Source organism: Nelusetta ayraudi, unplaced genomic scaffold (genome assembly GCF_046127955.1).
Source record: "Nelusetta ayraudi isolate G7.1 ecotype Tasmania unplaced genomic scaffold, CSIRO-AGI_Nayr_v1 ptg000018l, whole genome shotgun sequence".
Lineage (NCBI taxonomy): Eukaryota > Metazoa > Chordata > Actinopteri > Tetraodontiformes > Monacanthidae > Nelusetta > Nelusetta ayraudi.
The window spans coordinates 3,714,047-3,741,735 of record NW_027466068.1 but is presented as its reverse complement, the minus strand read 5'-3'; the positions used below and the strand labels follow the sequence as shown (position 1 = coordinate 3,741,735).

The 27,689-nt window shown below is 42.9% G+C and overlaps 1 protein-coding gene across 1 annotated transcript; it reads right to left on the bottom strand.

The window, feature by feature from the left end:
- Nucleotides 1–230: 230 nt before the first annotated feature.
- Nucleotides 231–27,475, bottom strand: kntc1 (kinetochore associated 1). The gene is made up of 61 exons (XM_076025909.1): nt 27,329–27,475; nt 27,105–27,225; nt 26,530–26,645; nt 26,322–26,400; nt 26,100–26,177; nt 25,983–26,017; nt 25,796–25,906; nt 25,338–25,431; nt 25,062–25,114; nt 24,865–24,977; nt 24,706–24,760; nt 24,512–24,610; nt 24,383–24,426; nt 24,225–24,290; nt 24,054–24,129; nt 23,849–23,974; nt 23,592–23,758; nt 23,369–23,480; nt 23,133–23,276; nt 22,985–23,041; nt 22,660–22,731; nt 22,438–22,557; nt 22,114–22,257; nt 21,928–22,023; nt 21,724–21,827; nt 21,534–21,636; nt 21,304–21,438; nt 21,091–21,210; nt 20,923–20,995; nt 20,674–20,741; nt 20,290–20,588; nt 19,999–20,171; nt 19,744–19,844; nt 19,148–19,277; nt 19,006–19,062; nt 18,755–18,918; nt 18,565–18,669; nt 18,345–18,473; nt 17,822–17,938; nt 17,599–17,708; nt 17,293–17,509; nt 16,469–16,558; nt 16,193–16,358; nt 15,463–15,521; nt 14,817–15,033; nt 14,654–14,727; nt 14,189–14,399; nt 13,602–13,714; nt 13,436–13,491; nt 12,647–12,725; nt 12,417–12,541; nt 10,672–10,807; nt 10,498–10,593; nt 10,267–10,323; nt 8,536–8,590; nt 8,241–8,304; nt 7,802–7,931; nt 7,419–7,508; nt 6,505–6,659; nt 589–693; nt 231–468 (listed from the first exon to the last, which is right to left on the bottom strand). The coding sequence occupies exons 1-60, from the start codon at nt 27,458–27,460 to the stop codon at nt 621–623; spliced, it is 6,561 nt and encodes a 2,186-aa protein (XP_075882024.1). The 5' UTR covers nt 27,461–27,475; the 3' UTR covers nt 231–468; nt 589–620.
- Between the last annotated feature and the right edge of the window lie 214 nt (nt 27,476–27,689).

Sequence of the window (27,689 nt, the reverse complement as noted above, 5' to 3'; positions counted from 1 at the left end):
TAATTAGAAATGAGAAGGATTTATTTTCTATCTCAAAGGTCATTATTAAAAAAGAGTTGTGCCAATGGGCAAAGAGCAAACGGTGAATGAAACCATACATTTGCCATTGCATTTTGGGAATGTTTCCGTTCAGTTCAAAAACAATGTGTCATTCTTACCTGACAATTTTAACAGTATGCAGTACTGAGAAAAACAAAAGAAAACGTAACAAGTCAGAGTGAAAACTTGAATAAATTCTGATTATTTATTACGTCATAATACTCATTACGTCATATTACTACAAGAAACACGAGTGCAAATACAGCATTGGAGCGCGAGAGTGAGAACAGAGAAACAACTGCAAGAAACTGCAGGGCATTTTTATATAGTACAAAAACAATCATTGTTACAACGCAAATAGGTAAAAACAACAGTGGCAGTTCATCGCAACACTTCATTTAATTTTTTTTCTTTCAGCAACACCTGAAACTGAAACTGAAAAAAGACAAATTACAATTATGACCACGGAATAGTGAAATATAAACATTGTCATTGATGTGCGAGTCCTTAGTGGCGCTTATTCCGTCTTTTGCTAATTTTGTTTCCTACCTCCAGGCAGTTTGGGAGAGCTGAGCCGGTCGTTAGCGTTTCCCTCCTCTTTGACGGTCTCTTTGCTTCATGTAGTCACAAGCAAGAGAGTCTGCATCGTTCTGACTGAAGGGTTTAAAAGTTGGAAGAAAGCAGACGAATTGAACACGAATGAAAAGAAAATTCACGTAAGTGTGATATGAATAAGTAGAAACATTCTTACTGGGTAGAAAATAATCCTGATATCACCTTTGAACTGAGCAGCCCGAGAACAGTTTCATCCCAATTGCAATTAACATTCAGAGCTCTGAACATTGAGGGGGGGTTATGCATGGCCTGTGTGTTTGTCTGGATGTATAACTATGCTTAGTTTGTGTAGGCGCTATATGCCGGTATATCATTCATTTGAGGCGCGATGGTTTGTGTAGCGAGTCACCAATACAACGTTCCCGTTCTCAGCCCCTCAGTGGCTTCGCCTGTTTGTTCCGGAGTCACTACAACTTTGTCAACAACAAAAACACTACACCCAAGCGGCACATCAGGATTACGTCAAAAACTGCAACGTCAGAGACTGGTCACAACGCGGACGCCAGACTATTAGGACAGTGTCGCTCACATTCATTCACGCTGTGTATGACCGGATTGAATGCAGTTTGACAGCGCATCTATTGGGGAGCGTTGCCTGAACGTGGAAGTCCATCGAGACACGCTTGTCCTGCTCGTTGAGTTTGCCTGCAGCGTTTGCACCGATGCGCGTGGATGTGAAAGATCTGTGGAAGAACGAAACTACGCGGGGTGTGTTGTTGATTTACTGCGCAAATCGCTGAGCTCCCGAGTTTGAAAAGGCAAGATGAGTGAACTCAGTAAAAAAGTGGAAAACAATGGGTCTGAACTACCGGTTGTTAAACAGAAGATCAAACTCAACCGCAAAAGATTGACAGATAAAGTTGAAAGTTTGCAAAAGAAACGTAAAGCTCATGTTGATAAAATAAAACGTTTAATACCTGCAACGAAAGAGCTTATGAAACGAAATGAAATGTGCCAGAGGTGAGAAGCCAGTTAAAGATTCTCACTCAGTTCCTTGACTCTGCTGTTAACCTGCATCAAAAAATAATTCCGCTGTTGCCTGAAGATGAAAAGGTTAAACAGAATGAATGCTTCTCCAGCATTGAAAATTATTGTGGTGCATTTAAATAATAATGTGCTTCAATGGGTGGATGAAAATGAGCATGTTTCTGATCCTGTTGAAAATGCTGTGGTTTTAACAACACAGGGTGTGCGAATGGATGAGGTCTCACAAGCAGCAGCACTTGGGCGCGGGTTCCATCACAATTCATGAAGGTTTTACACGACAATGTGAGACCAAGTGATAGCATATCAAATGTGCAAAGCAGACGATCTACACAAGGTTCTGGAAGTGGGAAAAGATCCTCTGTCTCGGGCACCTCATCTGCTCGCATTAAGGCGGAAGCTGATTTGGCGGCATTGATGTCACGGCAAAAACTCCTTCAGGATAAACATGCGCTGGAGGAGGAACAGCAGCAACTACGGAAACAGAAAGAAAGGCTCCTGTCGGATGATGAAATTGCTGCGCATGTGGCTAAAGTGAGTGTGCTAAGAGCTGCGAGCACATCTGGCTCTAAACACACAGAAAAACCCCACTCCAATGCAATGAATTCCTACCATAAAAATGAACAAGAAAAAACAAAGTTCAACAGCAACGCTGCTCCTTTCATTCCTCAGAGGCTGGAAACACCAAAGCAACTGGAAACACTATCAGTGATCAGGTGACAAGGCCTAAATCAGACAGGCTCACACACACTGTTGACTTTAAGCTTCCCGGTTTAAAGTGCCCCCTACCTGAGCCCAATCCTCACTCCAGTGCTCGCAATGACCAATTGCAACAGGGAACCATTCTCAACACAGAAGATTCAATAGGCAATGGGGCGCAAAACAATGTTTTTGACATCATGAAAAGGCAGAATGAAATAACAACACTACTGATACAACAACAGCAACGTTCATCCTTGCCCAAAAGGGATATTCAGGTTTTTGATGGTGATCCATTGCAATTTCATTCCTTTGTGAGAGCCTTTGAAAATGCAGTTGAAAGCAAGTCGGACAGTCACAGTGATTGCCTGTATTTTCTTGAGCAATTCACTAGGGGTCGCCCAAGGGACCTTGTAAGAAGCTACCAACATATGGCTGGACCCAGCCAGGGGCTATGCTCAGGCTAAAATGCTACTTCAGGAACACTTTGGAGATGAACAAAGGGTTGCAGCTGCCTATATGGACAAGGCATTGTCATGGACCCCGATTAAATCAGAGGATGTTAAAGTGCTCCAAGACTACAGCTTATTTCTCAGAGGTTGCTCCAACGCAATGAACGAAGTGCAGTACATGTTTGAAATGGATATGCCCACTAACATCATGTTGACAATAATAGAGAAGCTGCCTCGTAAGCTAAGGGATCGATGGGAGAACAAATCCAGTACGACCGGCTACTGTGTGAGACTTAACAAAAACAGTTCTCCAGTTTCATGGAAAACTAGAAAACAGCCTACAGTTGCACTCTCAACATGTGAAGCAGAATATATGGCATTAGCTTCAACGATCCAGGAGTGTCTATATCTCGAACAGCTACTAGAAGGTATGGATAACTACAAATACACAAAAACGGTTGGGTGGTTCATGAGGACAATCAGGGAACAATTGCTTTTGCTAAAAACCCAGTCAACAGACAGAGGTGTAAGCATATAGATATAAAATACCATTTCATCAGATCCACTGTGGATGAAGGTAAAGTCGTTTTGATGTATTGTTCTATAGATAATATGGTTGCCGACATTATGACAACCAAGTTGAAGCTGCAAAAGTTTGCACCTATTATTTTTGGAGTTGGAAATGTGTAAGATAAGAGTCCACATTTATTCAGTTTTTTTGTTTCTTTTGATAAGTTCATCGTTTACAACAACCTGAGAACAAGTGGGGGTGTTAAGAATTGACATGGTATTGTGTCCTCAGTTTTGTTTCATGTGCAATTCCATAATTGACCACATGGGGGAAACACTTATTATAAACTTCCATGTACGTAGGTGAAGTTCTTCTTCTGTTTTTTCTTTCTGTAAAACAAGTGTGTGTTCAGTCTTTATTAAATACGCCGTGTTGGCTAAAAAGAGCCAACAACATTCAGTCATCTTTTCTCCGAATGCAACGTTAGCTGCAAAGGTTCGTCCATAAGCCTTAACAAAGTGTGAGTGCGTTTATTAAGATTGTGTCATAAAAGGCAATGTTATCTTTGATGCTCAGCTGTAAAAGGTGTAAGGGTACTCAACTCCAACAAAAGGGTGATCTAACGTCAGAAGTGGAATTAAACTTTACGAACTTAGGGCACTGCCTAAAGGTAAGGTATAGAAAGCGCTACACTCGTATGGAGCTTACAGCTGCCACTTTGGCAAGTCGCTTGGACGCCTTTTGGAAAAGAGAGTTGCAATGTCCCTAACAAAGTCAGTGTTTTAGACAGATAATACCTCTGTGCGTAAGTATATTAAGAGAGAGACCTCAAGGTTTTGTACCTTTGTTGCCAACAGGGTCTCAGAAAATCTTAAGTATCTCAGCCATTTCAATGGAGGGATGTAAACACAGTTAGCAATCCTGCAGATGCGGCCTCCAGAGGGCTGAAGACCGACGCGTTCCTGAAGAGTGAGACCTGGTTGTCAGGACCAGCATATCTTCTGCATCCTGAGCAGGACTGGCCTGTAAGTCCAGGTTGTTTGGCTGAACTTATGTCAAACGATCCACAAGTCAAGATCAGGGTTGCAGTGAATGTGGTGCAGACCTCAGAGGACGTGGACGCAACCACTCAGCTGATCCATCATTTTTCCTCTTGGACCCGTTTGAGAAGGGCAGTGGTTTGGGTTATCAGGCTGAAGAATTTACTGTGGTGTCTCAGCCAGGAAGGAAATGACCCGACACAGCCTCCACCCAGTCTGACTCACGAGAGTGACAAAGATCTTCCGAGCAGGAGAAAGGAGTGTGCAAAGACCTGGCATTGAGAGGTTTGCTCACAGTGGATGAGTTGATGGAGGCAGAAAGGGAAATCATTAGATTTTGCCAGAGGTCCAGGTTTCCCGATGAATTTTCCAGTCTACAGAGTGGCAAAAATGTGAAGAAAAACAGTCAGCTCTTCAAGCTCTCACCAGTGCTGGAGGATGGCATCCTGAGGGTTGGTGGAAGATTGAGTACGGCAGCTTTACGTGAAGATGTGAAGCACCCAGCTATTCTGACCAAAGAGCTCCACGTCTCAGACGTCCTCTTAAGACACATACATCGGGACATACAAGGGACTGCATACTGTCCTCTGTGATCATTAACGGTCGTCCCATCACCAAGGCTTCGACTGACCCTAATGATCTGGAGGCTTTAACACCCAATCACCTATTGCTTTTGAAAACTTCCCCTTCCCTACCACCAGGAGAATTCCAGAGGACTGACATCTACGCTCATCAACGATGGAAACAAGTCCAGTACATGTCCAACCTATTTTGGAAGCGATGGACCAAGGAATATTTACCACGGTTGCAGGAGCGTCAGAAGTGGACTGCTATCAAGCGCAACTTTGTGGTAGGGGACATTGTGCTCATTGTGGATGAGACAGCACCTCGGAACTCATGGGTCATGGGAAGAGTCAATCAAACCTTTCCGGACAGAAGAGGATTCCTGCGGCGCCTGCTGATTAAGATGAAGCACCCTGGACAGGCCCATAACCAAGATCTGTCTTCTGCAGGAGGCGGAAGATTGACCTCCCAATACTGAGAGGGCAATTAGGCTGGAACAGTTACTGACTGACTGTGTTTGGACTCAAGTAGACTCTGGACTCGACTAGACTTGAGTTCCAGAGCGAAGAGCTCATTGATGAACTGCGCTGATGAAGTATAAACAAGGACAATTGTGGATTTGTGACTGCATGTTTCTTGTTTATCTCTTGTTTTTTGATGTGATTATTATGGTGTTAATGATTAGGGGCTGGGTTGTAAGCGCTATATGCCGGTATATCATTCATTTGTGTGAGCATCAGCTGTTTGTTTGTGGCCGGTCACACACGTCACGGGGGTGTGGTCGACGCTGGTTGATTGAATGATTGAGCGAATGCCAATATAGTCACCTGTTCACCAGGGCGGCGGCATGGAGAGGGGGTGAGTTGGGAGCACGTATTTTGTTGACCATTAATCCCATAACAACCCTAGCACCCTTACCATCTTGCCTCGCCTTGTTTGTTCGTTTGCTTTCTTCGGAGTTACTAAAATAAATGCGGAGACGAACCAAATAATGGAAATGGCGTTAAGGTTTGTGTAGCGAGTCACCAATACAATGTTTCCGTTCTTAGCCCCTCAGTGGCTTAGCCTGTTTATTCCGTAGTCACTATAGTTTGAATGTTGGGACCTGTTCCAAGCTGGGCTGAAAACAAATGCCACCAGCTTGGCTGTGTGGTCATTAAAATAATCAGAATCAGAATTAGTTCAGGACTTTTGAGACTAAAACGCAGCTATTTTCAAATGTGGAGCCGCTGACGTTTCAACAAGCCCACTGGGGGAAATGACTGAGGAACGTTCCTTTTTTGCTATCTTGCTCCATATCTCTGTTCCAACAAAAGGCACAAGAAGTATATGGTTCCTAATATGTTCTAGGATCTAAATTGGTGCAGTGTTGAGACAATGAGGCAACTCTGAGAGCGGAAAAGATGGAAAGAGTCAGTCGAGAGTGAGGCGCAGTGACACCTGCAGGGTCAAGTGGAAACATGGTGACGGACTATACATTCAGAGGGCAGCTAGAAACAAATCATTAAATGGAGACCACCAAGACCACCAACGTACTTAACTCTACAAGTAACGGGAGAATTTTTAAAACCTTGATCTTACTGAAAGAAATAAGACTTACAAGTTGTGGTTGTTCTGCTGCTCCATCAGGTCCTTCAGCTGCTGCTGCTCCCCACTGGACACCATGAGCTGTTGCAGGTGTTTCAAGTGTTTGGTCTTCAGCAGATTCTGGTACTGCCTGTTTTGGCTGATGAACTTTAACACGCTCTCTCTGACCTGGAGTGACACCAAACAAATATAAACGGACGGGACCAAAAGTGTTCAGTGATTTCCAGCAATAATCAAATCAGAGCGAATGATTTCATGTATACAAGTGATTAAAAACCCGTCAGTGCTGTTTGGTAACAACGAACAACACAGCTGAATGCACTTACATTCCAAGCTTTAAAAAAAGTTCTGAAAACTAAATGCAGTAAAACAGAAACTCTGTGCAATAAAAGATGAATGATTATTCATCAAAACTTTTTTTTCAGTAAATGTAATGTATGTTGCATACAGCAGCAGTGACGGGTGGAACCTTTATCCTCAACAGGAAGTCAGACAAACACTTCACACTATTTAGATCATCGTATATGTTCACTTGCACACAGGATCCTGGTATATAGTAAATAAAAAAAAGTCATACCCAGAGTGATTCATTTATTTTAATGCAACTAATTAGTTAACTCTAAACTAACTAACTCTAATCTATTCTATATTTTTTTCTCTAACTTCATCCACACCAAAGACCATACAGCAGGCGCACACACACATACACTCTTATGTAGAGCAACACCTATTAGGTTATGTGACATCGAGCAGCTGCGAAAAAATAAGGTTTTGTTCTGTCAAGCATTTGATTTGCTGAACAAACAAACAAACTAACTAACTAACTAATAACAACACCCCCCCAAAAAACTGGAGTTCAGATATTTCTTTGAAAACCCTTCCTGCTTATTTTCAAGTTGCAAGTGAATCTTGACAGGGAGGCCGAACCTGAGCGGGGATTCCAGCTAACTCTCCGGTGTTCATCAGCTCGTCCACCTGTTCGAGGATGGCCACTGGGTTGGAGACGGAGAGGAAGCCCTGAGGAAACGCACACACATACAGATCTTCATTAGCACCCAAAAGTGACACACCTGTGCAAATTCTGATGACAGAAAATCAATTGAAGGAAGAAGAGACGAGTGGTCAAGACAGGAGTTGAGTGAGAGGATGCAGATGAGGTTGCTAGAGCGGGGGGGGGGAAAACAGTTCTAGCCGATATGAGATGAGCAATTTAAGGTGCAACATTGACAGATGGAAATGAAGTTGACCTGAACAAACTTTTTTTTGTTTTGGTTTGCTTCACATGTTGCATTGACATGGGAGACACTCACTTGAATCTGCTGCTCCTTTTTCGGGGCGGACGGGATGAGAAGCAGAGTTCCCAGGGCAAACGCTGGCAGATTTAACTGTGCAAAGTGATTTGCGATTCCAATCAGGTCCAAATTCAACAGGAAAGGGCACCTGGAGCGAAAAAGGAGAGCAGGATAGATTGCATACAATTTAAAAAGAAAAACAGTTAACTTTGAATTGAGACCATCATTTATTTTTAAGGAAACCTGAAGTCAAAGAGAGGAAAAAAACAACAACAGAGGAACGCAATTGTACTTAGCAATTGCAAACGCTGCGCAATTGGCTGCACAGTGTTTTTCATAGAGTACTGAGGAAAAGCAACAACCAAAACATTAAGAAATAGACATATTTATCCTGCAGGTCCGACACGAGGAACAGCGTCAACACTGAGTGTGGAGACTTGAGCTGTGAGGAACGTACTTGAGAACAAGAACAAAGGTCCTGTAGAGAGTGGCCTGCTGATCAGGACTCAGAGGGGCCGACGCTGCCAAAGAGAGACAGATGAGGGAATAATGAAATATGCATCTCAATATAAGACAACATTTCATAAAAGCTCCAAAATAAATGATTTCATTTTATGTGCAACTGTCCTTAGATACAGACAAAAAAACCCTACGAATCAGTGTTTATAAAATTTCCCACGATGACAGTGTAAGAGATAGATCGGTAGATCAGCAACAATTCTCATCGAAATCTCAGACCACCACCAACTTACCTGACACAAATGGTGACAGTATTGCGCTACTCCATGTCCTGGAGAAACAGGAAATCTATGGAGAAATAAGTCAAGAGAATGGATGAGCCGCAGAGTCCCTCAAAAAAAGAAATCACACAAAAAAAAATAAACTTTATTTATGAGGACACATTTTCGAGGCGGTGGCGGGGGGGGGGCAACACTATCTTTTCTAATTGTTTAAATGCTTACAATAAATAAAAGCATGGCATAGCTTGGAGCTTCCAGTTCTTTAGATATGTACAACTAAGAGATTTTATTAGAACACAACACTTGAAACACTTGAAAGAATGATGATGAAAGACTGCCAAGGAAGGGGCTTGATTTCTAGAATATACAACGAGCTGGTTGATCAGTACTTCAGAAACATCATTAAACAAGCTTGAGTCCTGGAGAGAGGACACACAGGTGGATCTCTCCACTGAGGAGTGGGAGAAGCCCTGTTCCAAAGCACATTCACAAACAGTCAATGTATGGTTAAAGTTGCTGCAGTACAACTGCTTAATGCGGTCTTTTAAAGGCCCCTGCACACTGAAGGCGTTTTTGCTGACCAGGCGCAGACCAGGCGCAGACCAGGCGCAGACCAGGCGCAGACCAGGTGCAGACCTGGCGCAGACCTGGCGCAGAGCACTGCAACGATATCTTGGCACGTCCAATAGGAGAGAAGCCGGTTGTGAAAAAAAAAGTTTGGTTCCGAGTCTGTGTGTGAAAAATCATGTACTTGTCGTCGCCGCAGCAAAAAACACTGGCTTTACTGCCGAGCAGCAGCAGCAGCAGCAGCAGCAGCAGCGAAGAGAAAGGTGTGGGTGCACTCCATCTTGAGGGCAAGGCAGGATTTGGGGGAGTACAGGCTCGTCCAGGAGCTCAACTTTTACACGGACGGCTTGGAGCTCTACTTCAGGCTGGGCAAGGAGCAGTTTGACCGCCTGTTGTCTAGAGTTGGTCCAAGCATCAGCAAATTGGTCACAGCAGACCAGCAGTCTTGTGTCCCGGAGCTCTGGACGCCGCGAAACACAACGGACAAGTTTTTCCTAGATTTTCCCCAGATTTCTTTTTTTCCGGACTGTAGCTCTATACCCAGATTGTTCATTTTTTCAGAACCGGCTGCTCTCCTATTGGACGCGCCAAGATATCGTCCCAGTGCGCTGCACCCAAATTATTATTATTTTTAAAAACAGGCACAACGCGCAGCGGTGGCGGGCGCACCCCTCACTCGCCGCTAAGCTTGGCGTGTGGCACCGCCATGGTAGCACGTACACAATGAATGGGTGTGCTGCCGACGCCCTGCGCTTCTCGTGTCCAGTGTGTAGGGGCCTTAAGATGCCAGTTAAGCTGAATAAGTTCAATAGCAACATACCAGACTTGTGCATAAAATATGATAAAGAGAAGGGCACGATTTCCATGAAGAAATTTCGGGAAGAAGTGAAAGAGTGTATTGAGGAAATATTAGGGATACAATCACATTTAGAACCAAAACTTTTTCTATTGGGTATCTATCCACCTAACTGTAACATAAGAAAGAGGAACTTATTATTTTTAGATATAGGTCTGCTCGTGGCTGAAAGAGTGTTTGCAGTGGCTTGGAAAGAGGTGGAAGGAAAGAGGGTGGGTGGATGGTTTCAGAATTAACAGCAACTCTGCCCTTAAAAAAAGATCACACATGCAATTAGGAGTAAGATGGGTTAGAAAAAAAGTGTTGAATTTTTAAGTTACCTCCCATAGTGCGGGCACAGCCACGACAGCCTCTAGCACCCTCTGGAGGTGGCTAATCTGAAATAATAATAAAACAAACAAAAAAAACAAAACAATGACGACAAAAACTGATACAACCAACCAAACTCTTTAGTATAATTTGTCACCTGTTACAGCTGGAAAAAGTACTGCATTACAATGGGAAAAAAAAGTTTTTAAATACAAAAGCATTCTGACGCATGAGCTGCTCACCATGTTGAAGGCCAGCAGCTTCTGCAGGAGACTATTCCACAGCTGAAGGTCGTACACCTGGTACTCCAAACACAGGTCTGCCACCAAGCGCACGGCCTGCGAGGTCAAAGAGGTCAAAGAGGTCACAGGGGTGTCTTTAGTTGCCCTGAGCGCCGCCAAGTGGTGGTGGCTCACCTGCGGCTCGTGGCTCTGCTTCTTCCACAGCCCCTTTACCAGGGCTTCTTTGGGACTGCTGAGGAACGACTGCACGGTGTACGGGACGTTCAAGGCCTCCAGCTGAGAGACGAAGACGTAGCACTTGATATGAGATCTGCCATACAAAAAAAAATCAAGAAGTTCGGAATGCGTGAAATCAAGCTTGTTGTCAAAAATGATAGAAAGTAAAATAAATGAATACATAGAATTAGAACGAGAATGCCTTTATTCATCTCACATTGGAGACATTTGCATGATTACAGCAACAATATTGTGCAAAGAGAAAAAAAGATGTATTAAATATATTTTTGAATTAAAAAGAAACAAAGAAATAACAAGAATATTTGGCCTTTACTGCTTTAAGCTCCATTTTTGTTTCCTTTATTCATTTCATTTATTTTTATTATGACACAGGCGTATATGTACTTACAATGATTGTTTTTTCATATTATATTGAATTCCGAATTGAATTTAAGATTCTAGTTTTAACTTACAAAGCTCTTCATTCTCAGGCTCCTTCTTATATTAGGGAACTTATTGAACTTTATCATCCTCCAAGAGCCCTTCGCTCTGAGGATTCAGGTCTTTTAGTTATCACAAAAATTTCTAGAGTTAGATCAGGAGGTAGGTGTTTCAGTTTCCTGGCACCTTTATTTTGGAACCATCTTCCAGCCTCGGTGAGGGGGGCAGACACAGTTAGTTTATTTAGGAGTAGACTTAAGACTTTCCTTTTTCTTAAAGCTTATAGTTAGACTCCATCCACTGTCAGTTAAGCTGCTGTAGGCTTACGCCGTGGAGGGAGATCTTTCGCTCCCGTTACAGGGATCGTTGCTCTGTGCAGGCGGAGCCTCTATCACTCTCCTCTCCCAATCAATCTTTTACTCTATCTACTCTGTCCAAGCTCTCATTATGCTTTGTATAGTATGCTCGATATGCATGATACTGCCGCAGTCTCTGTGTCCCAGGTGATGACCACTGCGCCAGGAGCTGGATTGTGCTGTCCTGGGGGTCTTGGTGTCATCGCTTCATCCCACCACCACGCCTAGGACCTGGACTTGTCCTATCGGCAGATTGTCCATCGAGCTAGGCTCTTGCCTTCCAAAGCATGGACACTTACACTTACATTCCACATGGACAGCAGCCTTGAATTATTTCCTGTTCTTTGTGTTTATATCCGTTTTGTCTGGTTGGTGTATCTGTTTTTCACTCTGTCCTGTCTGCCACCCTGGCTCACTCTGCTCCTTTCTCTCTTTTTCTGTCTCTCCTCTATTTTTGTATTTCACCCCAACTACTCATAGGCAGATGATCGCCCTCTGGAGTCTGGTTCTGCCCTAGGTTTCTTCCCACAGGGGAGTTTTTCCCAGCCACTGTCGCATCTTGCTTGCTCCGGGGGCCCGGTTGGTTCTCTCTGATTGTATAAAGCGCTTTGAGACGCCTTTGGTTGTGATTTAGCGCTGTACAAATAAAGTTTTATTATTATTATTATTATTATTATTATTATTATTATTATATGACCAAATGTAAAGATATCTGATGTGTGTTTTGTTGTTTGTCATAAATATTGTGGGTCTTTGTTTGACTTTACCATAGTTTTGTGTTGTTTTGGGTTGGGAAAATGTTTGTTGTAAGATGAAAATAAAATCTTATAAATAATAAAGTAAAAATAGAAAGAAAAATAATGAATTAAAAAAATTTAATGAAGATAAGAAATATAGAGGTCTCACTGAATCTTGTCTCGAGGGATTTGCAGCCGTTCCTCCAGAGTGTCGGCATCAACCAGACGGACGAGACACAGAAGCGCTCTGGTGCGATGGCAGAAGGTCAGACGGGGTCCGGTGGAGCTGAGGGGCTGCAGGGACACACCAGTTATACCATCAGCCTTTTTTTTTTTTTTTTCTCCCGTCATGTCACATCAGGTCTGGTCTGGTGCGCTGGGCTCCAGACGGTCACCCACCCAGGTCTCTGCCGACAGGACGGGGCTCAGCAGGCCGACGGCATCGTCCACGGGGTTGGACTGCAGCATGTACACCACCCTGCAATGGCACTGAGTGAGACAGACTGGTCTTGGTGCAGCTGCTGTCAACTTTAAAGCACTTTAAAGGTCCAGTGTGTCAACTTTTTTTCAGGAAGCCCACCTGACAGCAACTAGGACCATATAGAAACCGAATTTCTTCCATTGTACTGCGAGTATAAACCTATATTGATGTAGTTCTGGGCAGCATGTTAAGCTTTTACCAATATCAAAATTAGCAATGCACCAATACCACTTTTTTACAGAATGAGTAGAATACAAGTACTTGCATTTCAGAACTCACCGATACCAAGCACTTAATAAGGCCATTACACATTATAGAATTACTGTGATTTTTTCCCCCCCGACAGATGTTATTTGAACAACATTCCTCAGCATGTTTTTCTAGGACGCAAGACAACTGTCACAAGTTTCACTTCAGATCAAACACAAATATAACAAATTTGCCATACACATACATATACAACTGGTATCTGTGTTTGGGTATCGGCACACATTTTTGAGTGCAAGAAGAGTACTCAACCCTGGTATCAGTACCGATACCAGATACTGGTATCAGTATCTGTCCATCCCTAATAAAAAAAAATCATAAACCAAGACAAATTTTACACACTGAACCTTTAAGTCCAAGACACTAGAATTTATCTTAAAAGAAAAATAAACACAATTCAAGGACTGTACAATTCCAAAAAAAGTGGAAAGCTCCTCTACCTCATCAGGTCAGGGTCCTCCTCAATGTTGCTGACAAACTCCATTTGACCAGAATCCTTTATCAAAGCACACTTTTTGTCAAAACTCTTCACGGGTTGGTCAGTGAGTCGCATTAATTACCCAGAGTGCAGCCAGGAAAATGCAAAGCGGTGTCAAGCCGACGCACCTTGGTGACGGCGGGGCCCGTTTTGCAGATCCACTTTTCCAACATCATGTTCCGAATTTTCAGAGCGTCCACGTTGTTGATGTGCGCTAGTTCCTTCACCACTGCGTGGATGTCTGCACGAGGGAACAGTGACTTCAAAGGATGTCGGCCAAGCAGTCAGCCATCGGGAGCAACACCCCCCACCCCCCTGCACCACACTGTGGAGAGCCTGAGTGGCTCCTTCAGCTCCAGACTGCTGCAGCCTCACTGCAAGAAGGAGCTGCTACCGCAGGTCATCCCTGCCTGCGGCCATCAGGCTGTACAACTGCACTCAATAAAACATTTTACTCAACCACTTACACATTTCACAAAGGTGCAATAAAACACTTGTTTATCTGTCAATATCATGTAGATAACTTGTAAATAGTCCAACTGACAGTTTTCTTTCCTTCCTTAACCTACAAATATTTTATTTTATTTCTTGATTTTGTTTTAATATAATTGTTAGTTTCTTTGCACTACATTGATGCTGTAATTCAGTAAATGTCCCCAATGTGGGATTAACAAAGGCACTCTTTTCTATTCGATTCTAAAACTTCGGTTCTCACCCGGGCAAGTTTGACTGGCTGCATTTCGAAAGTGCTGCTCGATGCCGCTGTGCTCGTACAGAGCCACGATGAGCCTCGCCGGCAGTCCCGTCAGCTTCATCAGCTCTGGGCTGTTGAGCTGTCTGGACATCAGCGTGTTCTCCGTGGCAGAGCGTTGGAACTGCAGCTTCAGCTTGGACAGGTAGGTCTCCGCCCTGGCCCGCGACGTCTCCTGCTCGGCAGCATCGGACAAGGAGCAGATCAACAACAACAGGAGTAGAGTAGAATAGGTTGACTTTCTTAATCCCCAAAACAATAAATTACTACAGCAGCATATACAGTGCAAAGAAGAAGAAAAAAATTATTTGAATAAAAAAGGTTACTATAAAGAAACAAAATATATAGAGTAAGAAAGGAAACACATATAGAACATATGAAAAACAGTTTTTTTGTCATCACGCTCTAAAGAAAATTCCAAAAACTGACCTCGAGGTTGGGCTCCCTCAGCCGCGCCTCCGCAAGAGCCAAGCAGAACTTGAGAGACTGCGTCTTCTCGTAACCTGTAGGGGGCAGACAAGGGTTGAGCAGGGTGCTCCGAGGTGAAGCTCAGGGGGAAACAGCTTGCTTCCTTCCTGATGGGACTCCTGACCTGGCGGCAGCTCTTGCGTGATGTTGTGTGCCGTGGCAGCAGCAAACTCTGTGTTCTGGATGCAGTGGATGTACTTCATCATGGTCTTGGCCACCTTGAACATCTCCTTGCTGTAGACGTGGCCCTGTCCTTTCTTCCTTTGCTCCAGGAGCAAGGGCTTCATCTTGTTCTTGAAGATGTGGACGGCCGAGGACATGTACAGCTTGTCCAGGCTCACCTGGAAGGACATGGAGTTGCTTTGAAGACTAAAGAGTATTTAAAAAAATTATACAGTTTTTGTTATTTCTAAAAGCTATCATATCTATTTATAGGAAAACATCTATATTTCCATTTCTGAAACAAATGTTTGGGCCTGAAAAAACGTTTTGCTCTTTGGTTTCATTCTGTGATACTGTATTTATTATCTCTGAAGGTTTAAACTTTGAGAGTGTTTAAACAAGAGAGAAATGTGAGAAATGTTAATGCCTGTCTGAGAAAAGTGTGTGTGGTGAGGGGTTTTACAGCCTTAAAACATATATAATTGTAAAAAATAAAGCTTTGCGGATTTCACCTATAACGGTTATTATTAGAATGTAACCCCCTCGATAAACGAGAGACCACTGTATATACCAAGTATTTGTTTCCCACTAGTGTGTATGCATGTTACCTTCATTAATTTGGTAATCAGAAGAAGCGTAGGGAAGGTCTCCTCACTGAGCTCAGGAGCTAAAACACAAAAATATTGAATTCATTATCATTATTATTTTACATATACATGTGTGTGTGTGTGTATGTGTATATATATATATATATATATATATATATATATATATATATATATATATATATATATATATATACACACACACACATATATGTATGTGTATATATCTCTCTCTCTCTCTATATATATACATTTATATATATATATATATATATACATATATATATATATATACATATATATACATATATATATATATATACATATATATATATATATATATATATATATATATATATATATATATACATATACATATACATATATATATATATATATATATACATATACATATACATATACATATATATATATATATATATATGTATATATATATATATATATATATATATATATATATGTACATATATATTTATATACATACGTATGTATGTACATATACATACGTATGTATATGTATATATGTATATACATATATATCTATATATATATAGATATAGATATATATGTACATATATATTTATATACATATATATATGCACACACACACACACACACACACACACACACACACACACACACACACACACACACACACACACACACACACACACACACACACACACACTAATTAACTAATAAAATAACTCACAGATGATCTTCCAGTAATGTTTAGTTTGCAGCAGCAGATGGAAGGGCAGCCTGCTGCTGGAGAGCTGGCTGGGCAGGAGACTGTTCTCCAGGAGATGCGTGCTCTCCACATCAGAGGGAGGAGAGATTCTCTTGTAGGACTTGAGGTGCTGAAGGAGGCCAGTTGCCTGTGGAGTGAGTGAAATGTCAAGGGAATGACATTTATCAAGTTTTATTTCAGTTTTATATTTTTATGGTAGGATATATGTTGTTTATTTGTGTGTTTAATTTTTTTTACCTGGCTGACAGGAAAGCTGGCCACATTATCATCAGCAGCCTGCATGATCTTCAGCACCACCTCGATTCTCTCATAGTTGTAAGGACTGAGCTGTATGGACGAAACAAGAAAGCGCCTGTTTTAGTGCACACTTTCTAAAAAAGTGCAACAAGCTTAAGTAGTGAAGGACTGATTGGACAAGAGACAGGCAGCAGGTTAAACCAGAGCTGTAGTTTAAACCTTTCCGGAAACTGCACCACATGAAAAAAGACCCTATTAGACATTAAGTGGCAAAATGCTCAAAACACAGGTTGTAACTTGATCAACGTCTTCAAAACGCTGAGTGGAGATTCCATTCATTAATCACCACTACATTGTAATACTTGGCCTGATTTATTATTTTTATATTGTTAAAAGCTTAACATAGTGCCCTTAAATACATGAATAAAAGTGTATAATCGCTGTGCAATAAAAGGAATTTGGTTTCCCACCCATAGAACAGTTCTCATATATAGGTATAAGAATACACATACAGCAGTAAGGGTCTTGCTCCTAGTTATTTGCCATATTTCTAAGGAAGCCTGGTGTGAAGACTCCAGGACGCCTGACAGCACGTTTCGTATTTAGGGTGAACGCTGGCATTCTCAAATAAAGCAACAAAGAAGAAGAAGGTGGATGAGGTATCCAGGTTTGTGTGCGAAGCCCACCGCAGTTCACTGGCAAGCTCGGGAGAGGGAGGGAGGGTGAGCAAAAGAGCGCTGCAGTCTAAAATGTAACCACTTGATGTCGACGTTTCTTCTTCAAAATCTCCATATTTTATCTGGTTTCCCCTCCAGTGTGCTGACCTTCGATATGGCAGTGCAGAGACTGTCTGTAAGCTCCCTGCTGCTGTGCAAAGAGGGGAGGAGCTGCAGCACCCGCTCCAGAGCGTCGGCGTGGCCCAGGGGCTCCGCCTCCTCCTGCTCTGCACCCAGATCGCCAGCCACGTCCTCACTTTCTTCTTGCAGCAGCAAGGTGGTAATGTACTGGTTGATGACGCTGCTGTGGTCCAGACCAAACGCGCTGCAGCAAGGTGGAAGTACAAGATGAATTTCGGAGCAGGAGTAAGAAAGAAAGGAGAGAAAAAAAACAGTAGAAAAGCAGTGGTTGACCTGCAGTACTGGGTGATGATGTCAGGGGTGATCCTCCTGCTCTTCAGCAACACTGGAATCAGATTCCTCTTCATTTCAGGCTGCTGACGGAACACCGGCTGGATGGATATCTGGACGAGCAGCAAAAATATCAAATCCCAGTCAATAACTTGTTACCGCCGGCTCGTCAAACGTGACAGTCAACATATTGTGAATGTGAAACGTCTGCTTCCGATTGACTTGCCCCCAGTTTTCCGAGCTCAATGCCCCACTCGGCATCGGTGATGACGGACAGGAACTTCTTCTGCTCTTCAGCTTCGTCGTAGAGGCAGCAGAGGTTGGCCCCAATCCTGGCCACTGCCTGGAAGCAGAGAGAAACAGTGAGATACGTCAGGTGCGTCGTGAAAAGTAAAGTCTTAGTAATAACATTTCTAAACACATTTCAACACAGGTGCAATAAAACACTTATTTATAAACACTTGCTTTAGCTACATAAATAATTTGTATATTTATTTGATTTCTTTTAATTTCATATAATTTTTTCATCTTCTCTTTGCACTGTGACTATAATTATGCAAATTTGGGACAAATAAAGGCATTCTATTCTATTCTAAAAATGATCAAATTCCACTTAATTGGTCTTTAGAATAAACATGCCCAGGTTTCAAAATGAGTGAGAAGAAATAAATTAAGAGCCTATATTGTCATTATTAGACTAAAAAGCACATATCCGTGTGAAGCAGAGAGGACATTTGAACGTTGCCTACCAGGATTTTGTTATAGTTCTGCCAGGTACCGTCAATGACCTTCCACAGTATTTTGAAAACCTCTTGTTCAGAGAGCAGCGTGCACAGTCCAACTGCCAAATCGCAATCGACCATCCTCCAGTTAAAAACCTGCGGCCAACGGAAATGCACAAATAGCTGTTAAAAACAGACAAAGAAAATAAAAAAAGAGAAAGAAACAGAGGACTTGATCTTGACTGGCCTTGTTCAGGAGTGCCACAGCCACGGTGTTCAAAGTCGAGCTGGTGTTCTTCTGGATTTCGTTCAGGCTCACATTATAAGTCTTCAGCACTTGTTTGTCGTAGAGCTGAAAGGCAATCAAGTGGAAAATTGTCAGCTCAGCAGACACACTGCAATTCCGGGACGTTGATGTGGCCGCTTGCTGGTCACACCTGCACGCTGAGCTTCATGTCCATCATGTTGGAAGTGATGTGCTGCAGGCAGCTGCCGTGTGAGCTGAGCAGCACCCTGAGGGCCAACTCCAGCTGACTGCACTCCTGTAGCATCTGCAACATGTTGGACAGGGGGCCCTGGAGGGGCTTCAGGTAGTTTGAACCTGCAGGAGGGGACAGTAGAGAGACACGAGGTCAACGTTCAAGGGCCTTCAACATCACGAGCAAATAAAACAAACTTGAGAACGTACAATCTCCGACGGAGCAGTGTGACAGGCAGGAGCAGTCCAGAGGGTGCAGTTTAGTATCTGCAAGGAAAAAGGACCAACTGTCAGAAAGGAAGCAGATGGGAAAACACGACCTGTGGGAGCGACACACTCCACGGCACCTCACCCTGAGAGATCGGCAGCATGCAATTTGTGATCTCATACTGAACAGGAAGCACAGACACCGGGTCCAGAACGATGCAAACTTCGTTAAAAACATCCTGGAAAGTCGACTTCTCGGCCTCAGAGGTCAAATCCTGTCAGAAAACATTTAAACTGGTGGATACAGTGAAGGATTTGCATGGTTCTTTGACTTCATTTTCAAAGACCTTTGTCTCCTTTGGACATAATAGCAAAAAACAATATGATGGTTACTATTAAAAGGAATTCCAGCTCTTGCTCTTACTTCCTAATACTTTTATCATCGATTTTTCAGTCAGAGTTCTTTCATCAGAAACAAATACTATGACTTTTTAACACCCTGGGTGTGAAAGAGATTGTAAAGGTTATGATGCTCTTCCTATCGTCATAAATAAGTGTCCTCCTCCGGTGTGTCTACAAGATTATTCGTACATGTACATGAGTTCCATCTATATGTCGAGGATGAACACATGACGCTTGGTCCAGTATATTGGAATTTCACATAAAAGAGAAAGAAAGAGAGAGAGACAGAGAGAGAGAGACAGAGAGAGAGAGAGAGAGAGAGAGAGAGAGAAAACCGACCTTGGCTGCAAAGCCGTAGTTGTCTGATAACTGACACTGATGATAGACGTCCATCGCAAGTCGTGTGCACTTGCACAGTTCCAGGCAGTCCAAGAGCAGATCTGGAACAATTCACAGGGAAGCCATCACATAACTCTTCCAAATATCAGATCTTTAAGTGGCTCTTCATTGGATGCTGATATATAAGCATGAAAAAAATCTCTCAAGATGAGCCGTGTTCCACCTGAAATTCTGCTCAATGCAATTGTTTCTCACCAGAGTTACACACGGTGATGGCCTGGCAGGCGAGGTGGTGAATGGCTGCCGGCAGGTCCGTGTCTGGAGGGAGAACCATGGGCACGTCGGCCTCCAGCATCTGGCACAGCGTCTTGGCAGCGGTGAACAGAACCTTCCCGGTGCCGGCATTGCAGAAGTGTTCGTGGAGCTCGCTGACAAACAAGAAGAGGAGGGAAGACGAGGGAAGCCCACCAGGTGATAAGACACATCTCTAGGAAATCATTTGCATAACAATTCTATCTGCAGCAAGGAGCAGCAGCACATTCAGACCTGAGGATCATCAGCGCCTTCTCCACCTTGCCCACCCGCAGGGCTCGCAGGGCCAAGTCGGACCAGAGCTCCTGCTCCGTCCGCTGCAGCTGCCTCCCTAAACGACGCACGCCGGCCTCAGTGGAAATGGTCCTGGTTTTGCCGTCACAATCGTTGGCCACCACCGTCGTCTTCGCGGCCTTCGCTTTGGAGCGTCGCCCTTGTGTGTTTTCGTACGCAACCATGTGATGCTCCTGCATATTTTTTCTGATGTTTGGATCCTCGTAGTCGGAAGGAGTGAAGAAAATATCAAAGTCCTCCTGAAAAGAAAAAAAAAAAAGAAGAAGGCTGAGGAATAAAAATCAATCAGTATAATTATAATATTATCCAATTTAGGAGTTTCACCTGTAGATTTGCGATGGCTTTGAACATGTCGAGGTTGTATTTGCACTCCAGGCTTTTGAGAGCATCGTCTGCGGAGATCATGAAATCACTTGAAGGTGTTTCGGTGCATTATTTTGCTAATCTTGAAATGCAACCTTAACAAGTTGTAACAAGGAGTGGCTAGTGGTCAGTGTGTGTGTTTTTGTTTTTTTTAAAGACAAACACTCTACTGCTGTTAGTCAGCCATCAGCAGGTCGAATCAGAACTTACACTCTTGAATTTTCTGCAGGTATTTGAGAGCTTCCACCATCAGCTGAGCGATGACCATCTTGTGTTTCTTGTGCTGTTAGAGGCAACATAACAAATGTTTGCACAGTCGCTTTAAAGAGAGCAAAGGACACAAAGCTATTTTGTCCAGCTAAAGCTAACCGCCCTAACCTCCTCAGATATGTGGTCTTTGTCCTGCAGATGCCCCCTCGCCCAGGAGGTGAGGCGCTCGATCACACACTCAGCCTCAGTGGGGGACAACTTCTTCAGGACTGTCAGACATTCCTTTATCTGAAAGCGGCACATAAACATGAACGCATGTAAAACACACAAGAGGAATGAAGAAATGTATTCATTCTCTGGGCTTCATATTCGTTTGCCTACTTTTCCTTGAGTGGTCAGCTGGACGACATAAAGATAGTGAATCTCCGGCGTTGGGAACTTGTAAGCTGCAGCGAGCATCAGCGAGTCATCCAGAGATGTTGGCAGGTCTTGCTTCAGGATGTATTTAATCAATGTCTGAAGAGCAAATGTAATTAGGGAAAGAGAACTCAGCAGAACATAAATGGAAAAAAATAGCAAATCTATGTTGTTGTTGTTTTGTTTTTTTTTACCATAATTTGGGTCCTGTTGGAGAGGTTGAAATTGCGAATCCCGTAACTTCTCAGAAGTTTCCTGATCTCCATCAGAACGTAGCTCTCCTTTAACAATTCTTGTCTGGAAAAGAAAATGATGGATATTCTTGATATTAGGGAGAAAAAAACAATAGCAACAAATAAAACGAGTGCGACTATGTCAACATACTTTGGTCCTTCCATCTCCAGGTAGTGCTGCACCAGTTTTTCTACCACATTGGTCCAAGGGATGACGGCCTTCTGCATGATCTCCAGAACTGCGTCCACCATCAGCTGGGAAATGAGTTGGTCAGATTTGACAAACTGTGCTGAGAAACCTTTCTGGCATTTTTCTGACGGAGCGGCAGATTTTCTAAACGTAAGAGGAGCTTACGTCAGTATCGCTCATGCAGTTAAGAACAGCAACCGCTTTAGCCTCCCATTCTGTGAAGAGTGTCGTGGTCTGAGAGCTGCAGCGCTCCAGCAGATCCTAGATACAGATCAGAGATGGAAATCAATGATCTAGGGAACAGATCTTGGCACGCTGATCTCCGTGTCTGCGGTGGAGGTTTTTTTTTACCCTGATATACTGCAGGAGCAACTCGTCAAAGGGAAGGTCGTGCTCCTCGGCGTACGGCTGGACACCATTTGCCACCGTTGCTGCAACCAGCTCTGGTGCCGGCACTTTGTCGAGCATGTAGAAAGCAACACTCCGTATATTTCCCTAGAAGGGACACAAAGCATTGTGAGAAAAAAAATGACTGCAATTCTTTATCCGCACTGACAAATCAAAGTTGGGCCCCTCCATTCTTTTTTCTTTTTTTTTTTTAATTATATATAGTTTAAAACACAAATGAATGCTCAACGCTCAGTCATATACAGATGCGATTAGTTAGACTCGAACCTTCTCAAAGACTGAAAGTGAAAGCCTGCAGTTGAATTTCTTGTGAAGGTCCAGAAGCTGATGAAGGTTTGACACCAGAGATCTGAGGTTTGCCAACTCTTCTGCACCATAACTGTCATCCTGGGGGGAAAAAAAATACAAGTATGCACACGGACACACATTAATGCAAGAATCATGACTTCTCACAAATGACAAAAGTCACCTTTTTTTCAGGGAACCTACGCATTTCATCTGCGTCCACGGAGAGGGCAGTCCCAGCACAGCCACGTCCAACCCGTTCTGGGGCCAAGCGCCCTATAACGACAAAATGAATTAGACTAATTAGCCCTATTTATAATGTTCAGTGTCCAATACAAACAATAATATTTGAAATCAAAGAGAAACAAGAAGCTGTTTTTTTGTTCACTGGTGATGCAAAATTACAAAGATATATTTAACTTTTGCATCATTACAAAAGAGATGATCTTTATGAGGACAATGGTCCTATTCCTGTTTTGCTTCAGCATTGATGCCCGTGTTGTTTTTCCTTTTTTTTTATCTTCTTTACCTTTTCGGTTAACTCAAGGTTCCTTGCCCTCTGCTCCAGCCATCTTGCAAGAGTTCTCTACGAGCAGAGCACATACACAGATTCGACGCATTCAACTTAAGGAGCGTAAAAAAAGGTTTATGATGAAGACGCTGCAGTCGACTCGAACCTGTCCTGTTGGAATCACTCTACTCAGGAACGGGACAAAGACAGTCCTGAACCAGGGACACAAGTCCTGCGATGGAAGGTCCTCTGGAATTGCACCCAGAACAGCTTTAAGTTTGTGTTCATCAAAGTCTGCAGCAATCTGTCCCTGTTGTTAAACCAGACAAACAAAAACACCTCGTTATAACATCTCCTCAGGCAAAATGTACTGTAGGCTCCATTGAGACGTTGTGTCTTCACCTCATATCTGAGCCAAAGAAGTTGTGCACCCTTCATGTCTCCTTCTCTCAGGTGACTCAGAATGTCTCCCAAGTTGTCATCACTGTTCAAAAATTCGATCCAAGCGATGCCACTGATGATTGAAGGAAAACGTGCAAATAATCAGACAGACTTTCCCTGTGTATTAAAACACCAAGGGAGAATTCACAGCACGGTCAGTAGAGCACGCAAACTTTGGATTTACTTGAAACTCTCGGCGCTGTGCAGGCTGCAGAATGTTGCCAGTCTCGCCATGGCCTCCTGGATTTGCAAGGACGAGGACTGCGAGGCGGCATGGTTCAGCATCTTCTCGGCCGTCTCAAAGGTTGGCCATGGAGCCTTGAGGCAATATTCCACCACGTACTGCTCATCCTACAAGCACAGATGATTTATCCGATGTCACGGGGCACAATTTAAGGGCCTGGGCATTATAATCTGCAAATGTAGCATTGTAACACTGACTGCAATCTTTGCCAGATTGTTCCTGGCCTCCTCCACGAGCTCGGACCAGACTTCCTGTCCACAGCCACCCACTGATGCAGAGTCGAGCTGCTCCAGCACAAAGTCGAGCTTTACCTTATAAACAAGCTGAATCCAAGCGAGAAAGTTAGTTGTGAGTTGAACAAACTTTTGATTTCTTTGAAAGATTAAGAGTAACAGACTTTACCTCTAAATCCAGCTCAAATGCGATGGCAAACTTTTCCGCTTCTTCAAAGAGGTGTTTGTAAAGAAGCCGACTGAGCCTAGTAGTAAGGAAAAGATCAAGCGAGAAAAATGTAAATCAAAAGCACCGGCTGGTCCCTTGAACTGTCCTTGAGAAAGAAATGTAGCGGATTACCTGTTCTCTGGCAGAGCCTCTGTGAAGCACCGGACAACAACCGATGACCTTTGCTCCCCTGGACTACTAAACACGGAGCAAGAAAAGGTTCATTTAGAACTTAGAAACACTTGAAACTTATTGGAAAAATCAAAGCAGTAGTTCAAAGTGTATCCTACCTTTCTGGGTTCTCATAAATTCCCTCCACTAAATAAATTGTATCCTGGAATCAGAGCACAACACAAGTGAATGAGACAAGCAGAAATACTGATATTGGTAAAAGAGAACAAAGAGTGTTGCGAGTTTACCATGTTTATTTTTGTCTGGGAGAGACAAGCGACCGCGGAGACATTCAAGGAGAGGCAGACAGACATAGAGGGCAAACATCGGATTTGCAGGGAATTGACCTGTCAAAATTCAAAATTAGACCAGAGTTATGCAAGAGAGTTTAGACTTCAGGACAATGTGCTGACAGTTTCAGTTGAAAAGGAGAAACAGGTACCTCACTGTTGTTCTCCTTCATCAACATAATCATTTTCATGCTGCTGCTGTCCTGGCTGTGACACACAAAGAATTTTTTTTTAGGTTCACTTGAAGCAATACTTTCAGTTTGGCCCCTTGTACGGGTAATAGAGAAACACAACAAAACCCTGACACATACGTGACCATGGGGGCAGAGCCACACTCTGCGGCAAGTTCAAAGTCGTGAATAGAGAGGTCGGTCCAACAGTCGATCATCACAAGAAAATGTAGGTCCCAGAGACTAAGAGTGTCCTGTGAAACACAGCAATCAGGGCGTCAACCGCTGGTACAGGTACTAGCACGGCAAACAAGAACAGCTGAACGGATGGGACTCACCTCAGTGTCTAAAATAAATAGAAGACTTTCCACCACTACCATCTTCCTCACACCTTTAAAATTGAGCCAAGATGTGAACAGAGAAAAGTCAAACAATCAACTATCTGGATATTCTGCTTGTCAAAATGTTTTACAACACATCTATAGCTCCAGCAACCACATTCATAGCTCTAAGTTGTACCTTGTTATGAGGATGGTATTCAATATGTCAAGTATAACGAAAAAAAGTCACTTTGAAATTAATTTGTACATATTGTAAATGAATGAAGACTTTACCTGGAATTAAGCTGCTACCGACAGACTGAACAAGGCGCATTTTGGCTTGGTGGGCATCCATCATCCAGTGAGTCAGGACATTTTGTTTACCGCCCTTTTGGAATTAATGAGATGATTTAGACTAAAAAAAGGTGTTCAAGAGAAAATTAAACATTGTTTCATAACAATTCTGTTCAGTTTTAATGTCTAAAAACTACACTACACTCAGCTTGGTGCGAGTCCTTGGAGAGACTAACTGATAGTTAACAGATGTTGCATAATCAGTTGATGGCTAATTAGAAGCATATTCTTAGGATTCTTATTAAGCTTTACACCAGAAAACAACAACATTAACAATGACTAAAATAAAGAGGAAAGAATAAATACGCATCACAGTTTGAATTACAGCTCACCCTATGTGGTACCACGAAATTACGAGCGCAATATAAGGGTGGTTCAACCAAAGGAAAAACACGAACCCCAATCAGTAGGTGGGTCTCACTGCCCAGGGAGAACATCAGTGCTGTGCTGGAGCCATCGCCGTGGTAATCGCTGGTGGCGCAAAAGTCTATCTTGATGAGAGACTGCAGCTAGAAGGAGCAACACAGAGACTACACTTTAGCTCCTTAGATATTTTTTAAGATCATGTAAATATTGTTGGCTTACCTCCTTCAAACTGTCCACATCCAGTTTCTCCACAGCTGTAAGAACATCAGACAGTTTATGAAAAACACAGAAAACAAATATCTAAATCTACCATACATGACACTCTCAGGCTCATACCCTCCTCAATCTTTGCCAGTGCAAGATTTGTAATGTGGAAAAAACCTTCCTTCACCACGAGGAACACATGGTACATTCCTGCAGAAAAAGACATTTCAATAACAATTTTTCAGAAAATAAAGATTTAGAAAGTGAGCATATGGATTTTTTTTTGTCTACAGTAAAAACAAAATACAGAATTTCCACCTATCCTAAAAGATACTTATTCTATTGAGACATTACCTGCAGATGATTTGCTCTCCTCTGCAATGAGATAGTAGTATGTTTTCGTATCCATACTGGATGGTTTCTGCACCAGAGCCTGCAAAACCCCAAAAGAGATACATGGGCATGTACAAATGAGGAAAAAAATAAAAGACAAAACCCAGCAGACAGAACAGAGATAGCAGCAGGTCTAATCTGGAAATAACACACACGCAAGCACACATACCCTGGTGAGAAGGATTCTTTTTTGTGGAACGTAGATAAGGTGCAAGTTTCCATTTTTTTCACAGACCACCAGAAAATGTCCATTCAGGCATACGTCAATGGCATCCACCTCAGTGTCTAAAGAGATGAATGTTGTTATCAAATATGCATAGGGCCATCATGTGAGCCTTGAGATAATGCGTATCCAGTGATGACAGATTTCAATGGATATACACACCCAGACTACACAAAGCTTGGGAAGGAATAATGTTGAATGCTGCCCCCCCCCCCCCACCCCCCCGCATTACTCTCAATACCTCCCTGCACTCATGTACATACTCCAACCATCAATACCATGATAAATTACTAGATTCATATAAATTGCATCTGTATATTTCCAGCCGGTTATATTCTGTATATACTTTTGACAATATATATTATTCATATATGTTATATAATGTGTAAACTGTACATTTGTTTTTGTTTTTTAATTCACTGCTAAAGCACTTCTGGTTGGATGCTACCTGAATTCCGTTGCTTTGTACTTGTGACATGTGCAATGTCAATAAAGTTGGATTTAATCTAATATCAGTGTACCGAAGTGGAGACGTAGTAGGACGGTCTGGTAGCTCTGGTCAAACAGGATGACCGTTTTGTCTGCAACAACAACGCTCCAGTTTGCACCGCTGGATGAGGAGAGGCGAGGGTCTGCCTGCACCTGGAGGAACCAGCAAAGCCGACATCGCATACGACAGTGGAGCTTAGTTGAGTTGACATACGAGATGATGACAGTGTGTAATGCAAATGCTGACATGCGTTACCCCGGTATTAGTGGAGATTTTGACCAGCGTGTCCACCTGATACAGCCCGCTACCATTTTCCTCCCTGGACACGTTGCCCAAACGGACATTGTTTGTATCCTCGTTGATCAAAAGTTCGACCTCGCTCCACATCGCTAATTCGTCAGTTCTGTCAACACGAAAGAAAGTATTTCATTTAAATCTACGTCACCCAGCGTCAACTCGCACCTAGTTAGCAGTCTTAACGCTAGCTTGCATATCGGTGATGGGTCAATAACGCAGTCAGAACATACTTCAAAACTCCTGATATGGAAGGCCAGGGGTTAATTGCAGTGAAGTATCAAGTTGACAGAAACTCACCAACTTTGTGGTATAACGAGAT

Coding starts and splice junctions, on each gene's coding strand:
- kntc1 (XM_076025909.1), bottom strand. CDS start 27,460: ATGTGGAGCGAGGTCGAACTTTTGATCAACGAGGATACAAACAATGTC. Junction 25,432..25,795: donor AGACCCACCTACTGATTGGG/GTTCGTGTTTTT, acceptor TAATTCCAAAAG/GGCGGTAAACAAAATGTCCT. Junction 22,558..22,659: donor CGTGGACGCAGATGAAATGC/GTAGGTTCCCTG, acceptor TTTTCCCCCCAG/GATGACAGTTATGGTGCAGA.